The 11063-nt window shown below is 53.4% G+C and overlaps 1 protein-coding gene and 1 long non-coding RNA gene across 11 annotated transcripts in view; one reads left to right on the top strand and one right to left on the bottom strand.

Annotated features, from left to right (window-relative positions):
• Positions 1–240: 240 nt before the first annotated feature.
• Pax8 (paired box 8) overlaps positions 241–11063 on the bottom strand; it is a 53568-nt gene continuing 42745 nt past the window's right edge. For 5 of the 8 annotated variants that reach the window (XM_040270719.2, XM_040270722.2, XM_040270720.2 and 2 more), the window contains 3 exons: positions 8978–9079; positions 2606–2692; positions 241–1352 (listed from right to left, as the gene is read on the bottom strand). In XM_040270719.2, coding sequence (XP_040126653.1) covers positions 1276–1352; positions 2606–2692; positions 8978–9079 — 266 coding nt within the window. In that variant the 3' untranslated portion in view covers positions 241–1275. The remainder of the gene's footprint in view (positions 1353–2605; positions 2693–8977; positions 9080–11063) is intronic. The other 3 variants (XM_078028274.1, XM_078028272.1, XM_078028275.1) reach the window with 1 other exon arrangement.
• On the top strand, positions 2692–7292 carry LOC144369162 (uncharacterized). 3 transcript variants are annotated; one of them, XR_013428635.1, is made up of 3 exons: positions 2692–2762; positions 5866–6082; positions 6825–7292. It is a non-coding gene; the product is annotated as an uncharacterized LOC144369162 (long non-coding RNA). The 3 variants fall into 3 exon arrangements; XR_013428636.1 differs by having other exon boundaries at positions 2706–3783; XR_013428634.1 differs by having other exon boundaries at positions 2704–6082.

Below are 11063 nucleotides of genomic sequence, written 5' to 3'. Positions count from 1 at the left end.
AGTGTTTTTATAAGGTCAAATATAATATCGATCTTCACTGTAAGTAATTTTCTGTGAATTTTCCTATCTTCCTAAATAAATTCTGTCTTCTAGGAGGAAAAAAAAAAAAAAAAAAGAGCACAGGGAGATGCTAAGTCAGGGCCATGGGGCATCTGATGGCCCCTTCCAACCCCCGCCCCAGAGCGCGTGCTGAGGTTCTCGGAGGAAGCACAACCCCACCCCGGAGCCAACCCCAAAGCCTGAGACGAAGAGTAATGGTTTATTGAGTCATGTGGCAATGGTGGGTTTCTTTAAAAAAGAAAGAAGCATCAAGGAGAGAAGCCCAAGGTGCCGGGAGACCATTCAGAGGCCAAGTCTGGGGTGGAAAGAGGGAAGCAGGACCCACCAGAGCTTCATATACAGTATTTACAGTTGGGCCTCGGGGGCTGCCTCGGGTGTCTTCTGGCTGCTGTAGGAGGGCTGCTGCGGTAGCTCAGGTGACTTGGCAAGAGCAGTTGGAAGGGGAAGTGTCCTCCGCCGGTTGGCTTTTCCCACCATTCGGCCTTGTTCTGCCCTGGGCAGGGCCGCACCTCCCCTCCCGGGGCCTAGGCCCTGGGGAATGCCTGTCTTCAGCTGCTTCTGGATGTCTGATGGTGGCTGCCAAAGAGGGGAGCCACTGGAGGAGAGGCTGGAACTTGCATAGCAGCAGGTGGAGTGGGGGTCAGCTGGCCACGCAGTGGGGTGACAGACTAGCAGCCCTTAGCCCGTGCCCGGGAGACAGAGCAGGAAGAGCCAGCAGTGGTGGAGGCTGAGGGAGGGGTCAGGGTGCCTGTCAGGGAGAGCCTTGGCACTGGGCTGTGACCTGTGGGCGGAAGGACTTGCCTACACTCCACCTCTGCTGAGCTGTGTTGACGAGCCATGCGAGTGCCCTGTGCCCATGCGGGCAGGCAGGCCCACCTGTGCCCGCTCCAGGTCCTGGGGCGGCGCTTCCTTCTCTCCTTTGGTGGCTAGCAGCCAGGGAACATTTCTTCTCCAATTCCGTCTTTTGGAATGGGATGGTCCTCTTTCCCTTGAACTCCTGCCCCCATTAAGGAGTCCTGGAGGACAGTTTGGCCTTCTCCAAGGTCATCCCGTCTTTCATGGTTGATTACATTAACCACACGGGGAGTGAGCCACGAAGCTGGACTTGTGGTTATTTTTCATGTAATAAATAAAGATTCCTTTGTATGACTCTCTGAGGCCTGTCCCAGGCCGAGTCCTCCTGCTGCCTGGTTGCTCCCACTGTCCCCATGGCAATTACAGATGGTCAAAGGCTGTGGCAGAGGTGGGCGGCACGCTCGGCCTCGAGGTGGAACTGTAATAATAGGGGGAACCTGGACCATCGAAAAAAACAACAACACTGCTGGTCAGAGGGGAGGTGGCAGCTCGGCCTCCCGGCCTCTGCTGACCTTTAAGACAGCAGCGGTTAATCATTCACCCCGGCCTATCTGATCATCAAAGATTAACTCCTCTCCAGCCCTGTCTCCTCCTTCTCCAACCTCACCTCGGAGTTGCCCCCTCCCCTCTCTTGACCTTCAACACCTGGGGGCAGGGAGAGGGCAGGAGAGAGCCGTGGCCCACGGGAGCACAAGAACCAAGCACCAGACTTGCCCAACAACAGCAGGTCGCAGAATCTGATGCCCAGACTGAGATTCCCACCGTGCCAAGGAGGCCTGGGCTGCAGGCCTGCAGCAGGTTCCAAGCCCCTGCTGGACAGCAGCTTGGGGAGGCTCAGCAGGAGGTTGTCCTGACCCCTGACCCCCTACATGTCTCCTTGCCCTTGTCCTTCCTGGCTGAGGTGAACCAAGAGGTGGCTTGGAATTGTAGACATCTGCAGAGCCTAGGGCAGAATGCTCAGAGGTTCCCAGGAGGTCTGCCAGGGCTCCTCTCCAGTTCAGGTCTGCTCTGATACCCTCAAGGCCACCACTCAGGGAAGCCCTAGTGGGAGCCCTCAAGTTCCCCACTGTGGGCTTGCTTTTCTCCCTTGCCCAGGTCCCATGGCTAGAGAAGGGTGGACAGTGGCCCTGAGGCCTGTTGAAGCCATTATCTCTCTCTGGACCTCAATTCTGCATGCTGTCCAGTTCTCAAACCAAATAGGCCAAACCTGGAGGAACAAGGCTCCCTGCTAAGGGCTTTGGTACAGAGTCAGGATTATCTGGGACCCACTTAGGTGGATAATGAGGGTCAGGACAGTGTTCTGAAATCAGCTCTCAGGAAGAAGCACAGCAGCGTGGCCTGCAGTGGCCGGATCAGCGTGGCCAGGGGGACGGGACGGTGACCCTGCAGCAGCAGGCCTCTCTTAGACTCACCTGAATCCGTCCTTGCCCTCCCCTCAAGTCCTCGACTCTGAATCTTATGCAAAACCATGATTTAGGGCCTTAGGGAGCGGGAGGGAGATCAAAGTCAGGAATTACCTGGCTTCTGCCTTCTCCCGGCAAAGACTGCCCTCCTGCTATGTCCTGTGCCAGGGGACACAGGTCTCCAGGCCTTGTCTAACCTGAGGCCGCCCAGTGCTCAGTCTCCTTGGGCCTGGCCTGGCCCCTCCCACCCGCCCTGCCCAGCAGGGGGCCTGCCAGGCTGGACTTACTCAGCAAGCTGGAGTTGGGGAAGCGCCAGGCCTCACTGTAGGAGGAGTAGGGGGTGTGGCCATAGGTGTTGCCCGAGTATTCACTTCCTGTGGAGGCACAGGTGAGAGGTCCGTGAGGAGGATGGTGGCTCCAAGGTGGAGCTGGGGCTGGCAGTGGGTGAGTGGCAGGGGGAGGGGCAGGGCCAAGAGGCCTCTCCAGCGTCCCACCGGGAAACACCCTAGCCCTTGAAGGAGCCCCAGGAGACAGACACTATCGCTAGCCCTATTTTACAGGCTGTGGACCCACAGAAGCTCACGCAGCTGCAGGGCCTAGTGGAGGGTGAACACGGTACTGGGCTCGAGGGCCCAGCTTCTACCCCTGCTTCTACTTCTGCCTGGACCTTCTGTACAGGGGCTCTAGAGGGGCCACGGCAGGGGGCCGGAAGAGGAGCCAGCAGTGAAGATCTGAGAACTGGCTATCCTCCCAGGTGGAGGTCTGGGGAGGCTGTATCCCTCCCTCTGTAGCACCCAGGGCTGAAGGCGAAGGCCGCAGAAGAGGGAGGAGCCTGGAGGGCATCCAGTTCTTGGGGACGCTGTGTTCTGGAACTTACTCTGAGAATTTGTCACCATTGTAAGCAAACCCAGGGCATGAATTTATTTACACAGAGTAGACCCGATCACCTCCTTCCGTGAGCAGATCATGGCTTCCCCACAGGACTTATTTCCCAGAGGAATTACTTAAGAAATCTCTGACATAGCAGCAACAATTCTGCTTTCACAATCATCCCATGGGGCACTCGGCCACACAGCCAATTGAAAGACCAGGACACTGAAGCGCAGCCGGATTAAGTCATTTGCCTCAAATTACACTGCTGATAAATGGCAAGGCAGGACTTGACCTTAGAACTCTTGACCCTAAATTCCAGAAAGTTTCTTTATCACTTATGAGACAATGTCATTTACAAAGACAGGTTCCCGCCAACCCCGAGATCCAGTGAATGACCTACAGCCTTTTGGAAACTCATCTGCGATTATGAGCTAAGTGCTTTCTGTGGTTCCGCATCTTCTTCCCAGGCTGTTTGAAGTCAAATCCCTGTCTCTTCCTTCCTGGCTCTATAAACTTGGAGAAGTCACTTGGCCTCATCCCTCATTTGTCCAATGGAGCAAATTATTGCCCCCCACTCATGGGGCTAAACATGGTAATACGTAATATATAATTGTGCTTGGAATATAAGAAGCACTCAACAATTGTTAGCTTTTTAATTAGTCTCCCATGAAACAGGTGCTAAATAAAGTTCCACTCAAATCTGCCATACAACCAGCCTTGGAGCTAGGTTGGGGCCAGTGGGGGCTGCTTCCTTGCAGAGAAGTAGGCATAGTGCAGGAGGAGCGGAGGTGGGCACCCGCCCTTGAACTACCCTGTTGACTGCCCCTCTCTTCCATCTCCCTGGCCTCACAGCATGGCCCCACCCTGGCTTTCACCCCACCCTTCTCAAAGCTGAGCGTTGCAGGCTCCAAAGGATATGGAAGAGACGGAAGCCTTATGTTTGCCCCTCACAGTGCCACTCATTCATGCATCCGATTACCCGCACAGGGACTCAGTTACTGAACACACTGGGCACCTGTGCCTCAGCCCCAGGGCAGCCCGGGTGGAGGTGGGGGCTCGAGGAGGAACACTCCTGGGTGTGGCCTCTTCCCACCACCAGATCTGTCCACCTGCTGGGCCAGGGAAGACTGAATGTCCTGTCCTCCTCCCTCGGCATGTGCAGTCCTCCTGCACAGTCCCCTTCTTTCTACTTTAGTGGTCTCTCCCTTTCCTGTTCATCACGCCCTATAGCCTATGATCATGGCTCTGCTATTTTCTACCTGCAAAAAATTTGCCAGGGTGGCAGCATGCACCTATAACCCCAGTGATTTGGGAGGCTGAGACAGGAGGATCAAAAGTTCTAGCCTATCCTTAGCAACTTAGCAAGGCTCTAAGCAACTTAGCAAGACTCTGTCTCAAACAAAAAGGACTGGGGATGTGGCTCAGTGGTAAAAAGCCCCTGGGCTAAATCCCCACTACCCAAAACAAACAAACAAACAAGCAAAAAACCCAACTTCTTCCTACCCCAGAGCCCTTTCTAGCCATCTGCCCCTTTCTCTGCCCCATGGCCTCTGCTTATGCCCTTCTAATCATGCCGATGCGGAGGCCTGCAAGTCCCACAGCCTCTGACCTGATCACCAATGGCCACTTCTGTCTCCAGGCACCTGCCCCTCCAGCTCACCACTCCCTCTGTGCCTCTGGGTTCCATGCAGCCCAAGCCCTGGTCTGCTCCCCACTCTCTTTGCTGGCTCGTTCTCTGTTAGAACTCTACAGTATGTTGGAGAAACCTTCTGAGGGTCTGGGAACTTTCTGTGAATTTCCATTCCTATTCTTTCAAGAGAATTCATCTAATTCCTTGGTTTGAAACAAGAGGGTTGTACAGACTGATATTCAGAGGGTACTGAGGATCCTTTTCTGACCTCAGACATGTGTCATGTGCCTGCTGGCATGTTCAACTGGGCATTTCACACGGTGTCTCAATCCTAATATGGCCTCACAGGACTCTGGAGTCCCACCTTTCACCCACTTCCCATCTTCCTCCCCTCGTTGCCCACATATATGCTTCCCACCATCACCAATGGGGCTTGCCATGGCCAAACTCCGAGGGACCCCCGATTCCTGTCTTCTGATCCCTGTATCATGCCTATGGCCAGTTCCCCAGCAGCTTGGGTCGGCTCTACCACCAAAACATACCACCGGCGTCTCTTTCCTCCTCCTTTGCTATCCAAGCCACCGGCATCTCTTGCAAGCACTACTGCAACTCCACCCTGACTGGCCTCAGAGCGTCCTCTCTTCATGTCTACAGTCTGTTTTCCCAGAAGGCTTGAGTTGTCCTTTAAAACCTGATCTTGCTGCTGTGACACCTCCTTGTCCTGGAGTGCGCCCAGCTGCTCAGTATCTGGGTGGCCTTCCCTCTGTGTGCTGTCAGGCTAAACCAGTTCCTTCCTGCCGTACGGCCTCTGCACGGCTGTTCTTTTGGGGCCAGGGATGGTCAGCCCCAGTTTATCACTTGGCTGACCACTTTGAACACCTTCTCAGAGAGCCCTTCCCTGATCACCCATCTAAAGCAGTGATCTCCTCTCCCTGTGGCTCTGTTACATCATCCCGTGTTCTGGTTTCCGCACACTTAAAACCATCTGGAATTATGCTCGTTCATTCATTGACTTGTTCATCACTCATTTCTCTCCATTATTAGGTCATGAGCTCCATGAATACAGGAACACGTCCTGTGGGCTCCTGCATCCCCAGCATCCCCTCCAAGAGAATCTCCATGATATCTGTTAAGTGGAAAAGTGGTGAACAGATGGAGAGACCCAGGGACGGATGGTGGGTGCATGATGAGAATACCCAAGATGAGGAGATGACAGGTGGGAAGACGGAGGCAGGAAGAATGGATGCATGGACAGATGAAGGTAAAGATGGTGTGGAAAAGGACAGATGGATGGACAACAGCATGGATGGGAGGACAGGTGTGAGGGACAGATGGAAAGATGGCTAGATGAAAGAATGGCTATGTGGAAAAATGGACAGATAGACTGGTGGAAGAATAGATGGACGGATGGAAAGGTGGACAGTTGAACAGATGGAGGGATGGATAGGTAGATGAATGAGTGGACAGATGGAAAAATGAATGGAAAGATAAATGGGTAGATAAAAGGCTGAATACAAGAGAACATGGACAGATGGATAGATGGAAGATGGGGGATGGATAAATAGATGGAAATACATGTGGATGGAAAGATGGATAAAAAGTGGAAGGATGGATAGCTGGATGGGGAGATGGAGAAATAGAGGGATTAAAGAAAGGGTGGATGGACAGATAGAAAAACATATGAATCAAGAGAGGGCTTAAAAATGCAAGGTTGCCTGGACGGACAGGTAGGCAGGATGAACGGAAGGAAGGTGGGTGAATGGATGGATGGAAGGATGGCTAGTTTGCTGGATGGACCATCTATCTGGAGGTGTTGGTTCTGCTTTAGAACTGATGTGAGGGTCCTTGAGTTAGTGGGGCTGGAAACAAAAAATAAAAATAAATGAGAGAGGAGAGGACAGGAAAAGACAGAGATACACAGAGAGGGAGAGACAGAAAAGACAATGGAAAGTGAATGGACCAAGGAATCTGCATCCTGACCCTTCTCCTGTGCTACTTCTTAGAGCTTACGTTTGTTTCTGGGGTGGCTGGAGGCAGCCTGTCGAAGCGGAAGGAGCCCTAGATTTGGAATCAGAAGATTTGTGAGCAACTCAGCTGCTGAGTATTGTGAAGACCCAGAGCACACCGTTTGCTTTTCTAAGTCTTCTTGTCTATAAAACAGGGGTAACGTCAGCCTCCCAGTCTATGGTGAAGACTCCATGGGAAACAAAGTCCTCCGTATGAATGTCTGGGCACGCACAAGTGCACAGTCAATGACCACTTCCTCCTCTCCACAGGGATTAAGAATGTCATTGACATGCCTTACTTCATGCGCTTATTATGACCTTACATTCATGCAGTAGGTGCCTGATGAGTTTATTGACATTAATTGAAGGAATCCCCCTTCAATTGTGACTGGGAGGTCATAAGCAGTAGTAAGAGAGATGGACACGTATTTTTTTCTACAAAAATAAAATTCTTTTAAGAGTTAATCCACACAAGGGCATATCTAGGAGCCAGCTGATTTACTTAAATAGGGTTGCATTTTCTTAAAATGAATTTGCATGCCGCACATACTGGGAGGCCCTTCATGTGCAAGACAAGGTCCCTTCCTCTCGAAATCCACTTGTAGTCAGGGTGGTCGTGTGTGTGTGTGTGTGTGTGTGTGTGTGTGTGTATGTGTGTGTGTGTGTGTATGTGTGTGTGTGTGTGTGTTTCTCCACAGCCTGGCTCTGGATGAGGCCTTACTGGAAATGACCTGGAGCCTTTGATGAGAGGCTCAAGTCTCCAGCTACCTCCCAGGTCAGACTCTGGGCCCCAGGAACCCCTTGCCCTGGGCCTGCCCTCAAGGAATGATTCATAATTAAGAGGAAAACCTCGCTCTTTGGTGTCTTCCTCCTCCTCGGAGCAGGCGGCAGGGGAAGGTGGAGGGGTGGAAGGGGGATGGGGGAGCAGACTGGAGCCTGGGATTTTGATTGAGAGGCCCCATTATCCACACTCTTAAAAAAATAACCGAATCTTTTCCTTTTTTATCTTGACCAATCTCATTTCACGCTCCAGAAGAGGAAGGGAGGGAGGGAGGGAGTCCGGGGCCAGGAGGGAGAGAGGAGTCAGTATTCTGTATTTTCAACGCTGCATTAAGCACATCGCCACGGTAACCAGGCGGCAACAAGTGCCAGCTCAGCAGGTTCCCAGGGAGCACTGGGTCTGCTTCCCTCCTCCTTCTCCTGCCCCTCCTCTGACCAGGAGAGCCCAGCCCACCTGCCTTGCACAGGGTGCCCAGAGCAGGTGGTCAGCAGAGGGAAGTGGACGTGCCAAGTCTCCGGGTGCAGAGCCAGGGAAGCGGGCCCAGGGCTGGTGTGGGGTTCACACATGCCCTGAGTTCAGAGTCCCCTCCATGAGCTAAAGTCCCCTGGACCTCTCTGGGCAGTGGAAGTGTCTCCGTTCAAGCCCATCCACCCCAGGGTCTGCCTCATAGGCTCCTAGATGACAGAGACTTTCTCAAAGAAATCCCCATTGTCCTCATTTGTTCAGACCTTGACACTACAAGTCACCACTGGATGACAACTGGCAGATAAAGAACCCCAAATGCCTGGCACGCAGATTCCAAGCCAGTTCAAGCAAGGATGGAAACCCCTAGCTTATCTCAGGCTCCTTAGACCTAGAACCTGGGAACCAGGATCCTGCTCATGCAGAATGAGTGAGTGGGAGACAAGAAGGCTGTATTTCAATCCCATCACCACCATCATCATCAATGTTCGGATCTCATGAAGGGATGAGATTGCAATTCGTCAAAGTTAAATCACTGCGTGACAAGGGTGCTCCGAGGTTGGGCTCAGTTTTGGCTTAGGGCCTTTGGTCCCCGAAGCACACTCCATTATTATCCATCGAAGAAGTGGAAGAGGTCAGGGAGCTTGGACTTGAACAAGGGTCTGTCTGAGCCCCGCCTTTTCCATCATGGTGGGGACGTGGGCTATTTGGGAAGGAGGTGGCCAAGCTGGGGGCTAGAGAAGGAGCCAGGAGGGCACAGGGGCATCTTCTCGAGGCGTGCACAAGGTGCCCCTTGGGTCCATCACCCTTCAGTGGCCTTTGGCAAGCCTATGTATGGGATTCGGTCTGTCTCCTGCCCCTCCTTTGCAATGTCCCTGCACCTCCCCCATGTGGCCCCTCCCCTTACCTGCCACCATGCCTGCGATGGCAGAAGAGGCATAGCTGCCCTGTCCACTGGTGGGGATGTGGGGCGGGTATCCGGGCAGCGTGGGCCCCACCATCTCTCTCCCTGGAAAAACACAGCAGAGTCATCAGTCGGTCAGCGGGGCTCCTGGGCGCGACGTCTGCTCTCCTTGAGTTCAGCAAGGCCCTGACGCCAGTCCTGCCTTTGCCCTCCTCCTCTGAGCCCAAGCCCTTGCCTCTGTCAGGACAGAGGCTCTCCAGGCAGCAAGGATTTGAACAGCACTGTTCTGTTCCCTGTTCTCCAATGGCTTCATCGCCAGGAGTGTTATTCATATCACGATCCTGGAGGCCAGGGGACAGTCTGCGAGTCTTCCTGATCCCCGTGCCCAGCACAGCCGTCGGCACACCCCGCCTAAGTGTGTGCACAGAGACCAGAGTCTCGGCATCTTCTCCAGCTTTCGCTCGGAGGGTTAAGAGCAGACATTACCCATCGACCACCACCCTTTCCACTGAACCAGAGAGCAGGGTTCTTCTCCTTGACTTGGCCTTCCAGGGGAATACAATCTATCAGAGATGCAAGGGACACAAAACCCACTGCCTACCCCTAACCTAAGAGGAGACATGGCTGAGGGATGATTAGCTTTTACAGGTGACCACCTGCTGCACATCGGTCACCTGCATTTCTGAAAAAAATGAAAACTTTCTCAGCGACACGGATGTTACTGGGACATCTGTGTTATCTGTTACACAGAGAACTTGTGGGACATAACCATGCTGTGGTGACACCAGGGGAACTCTGTGAAGACCCTTCTCCCTGGCTCTGTCTCTACTCTGAATCAGGAAGTGAAAGCTTTCCATTTAGGAGACGCAGATGACCTGGTGATGTTCTCCCCACCGACCCCCTGCCTGACGGCCAGGGTCCCTCACCTGTTCCCCTCTGCCACCACCCCTAGGTGCTGCACTCCAAGTCAGCATCTGGCTCACCCCCAGGTTCTGTGACAGAGATGGCATAGCCGGGTTTGCCCAGGGGGAACGAGGTGCTGACCGTATCCAAGAACATTTATTACTAATGTCCATTTCACTTTCAAAATGCTGCTGTTGCGTGATGAATTATTTGGCCCTCCGTGGTCTCTGTGGTGTCTACAGGGTTCCAATCTCAGCAATATGGTTTTTTAGGCTTGTTAATTATTCACTGTGAGGTTGTCCTGTGCACTGGAGACATTTAGCAGCACCCTGGCTTCTGTCTAGTAGAGTCCAGTAGCAGTTCCCACCTGTGTGACAACCCAGTGTCTCCTGACACTGCCGTGTGTCACTAGCGGGGAGGAAACGGGGCAAAGTCACTCCGGGTGGAGACCTCTGTGTTAGGTTATGACCCAGATGCCTTCTGCCTCCCTCATGGAGGCCAAGTTTTCCTCCCAGGCTCCATGCCTGTGAGCCCTGCCCACCACCTTCCCAGGGCCACCTCCTCAGGGCCACTGCTTGCCCAGGTTTCCTCCCCTGGGTGCCCTGAGGCCTTCACACAGCAGCCCCTTGGACAGGTGCCTGGTAATGAGGGATGGGAGGTCTGTCCATGGAGCCCAGTAAATTCTCAACTCCTCAGTGACCTCATCTCCCTGACTTCTCACTCGGGAGATTCCCCAAGGACATCTCAACATTCCAACAATGCTGAGTAAGCGCTGTGTGCCAGGAAACCTCTAAGCACTTGGGGACCCAGCAGACAGAAAGAGTGACCATGTATCAAGGACAGGCAGTAAGTCAAGATGGGGCAGAGGCTGGCATGGGCATTTGGAGCCAGGCCCAAGGAGCCGTTGGGACAAGACCCTGTGTCCTCAGCCTGGGGATCAGAGGACTGGGGGGTCCTCATTCCACTTCTGTATCCATTCTTCTGCGTGTCCTTGCCAGGCACGTATGTGCCCTAATCCTATTGATCTACGCATAAAATGGGATCGAATAAACCTCACGTGCCTTATTACCATTCCCCTGAAGTTGTCAACATACGCCATACCCAGGTTTTCATGCTACAGATGGACTCGGATCAGTGCAGGGAGCACACCTTAGAAATGGCCACGTCAGTAGACCTTGCAGAAGAA

Source organism: Ictidomys tridecemlineatus, chromosome 12, assembly GCF_052094955.1.
Source record: "Ictidomys tridecemlineatus isolate mIctTri1 chromosome 12, mIctTri1.hap1, whole genome shotgun sequence".
In the NCBI taxonomy this organism is placed as follows: Eukaryota; Metazoa; Chordata; class Mammalia; order Rodentia; family Sciuridae; genus Ictidomys; species Ictidomys tridecemlineatus.
The sequence above is the reverse complement of the archived record's forward strand: the minus strand, read 5'-3'. Positions and strand labels throughout refer to the sequence as shown.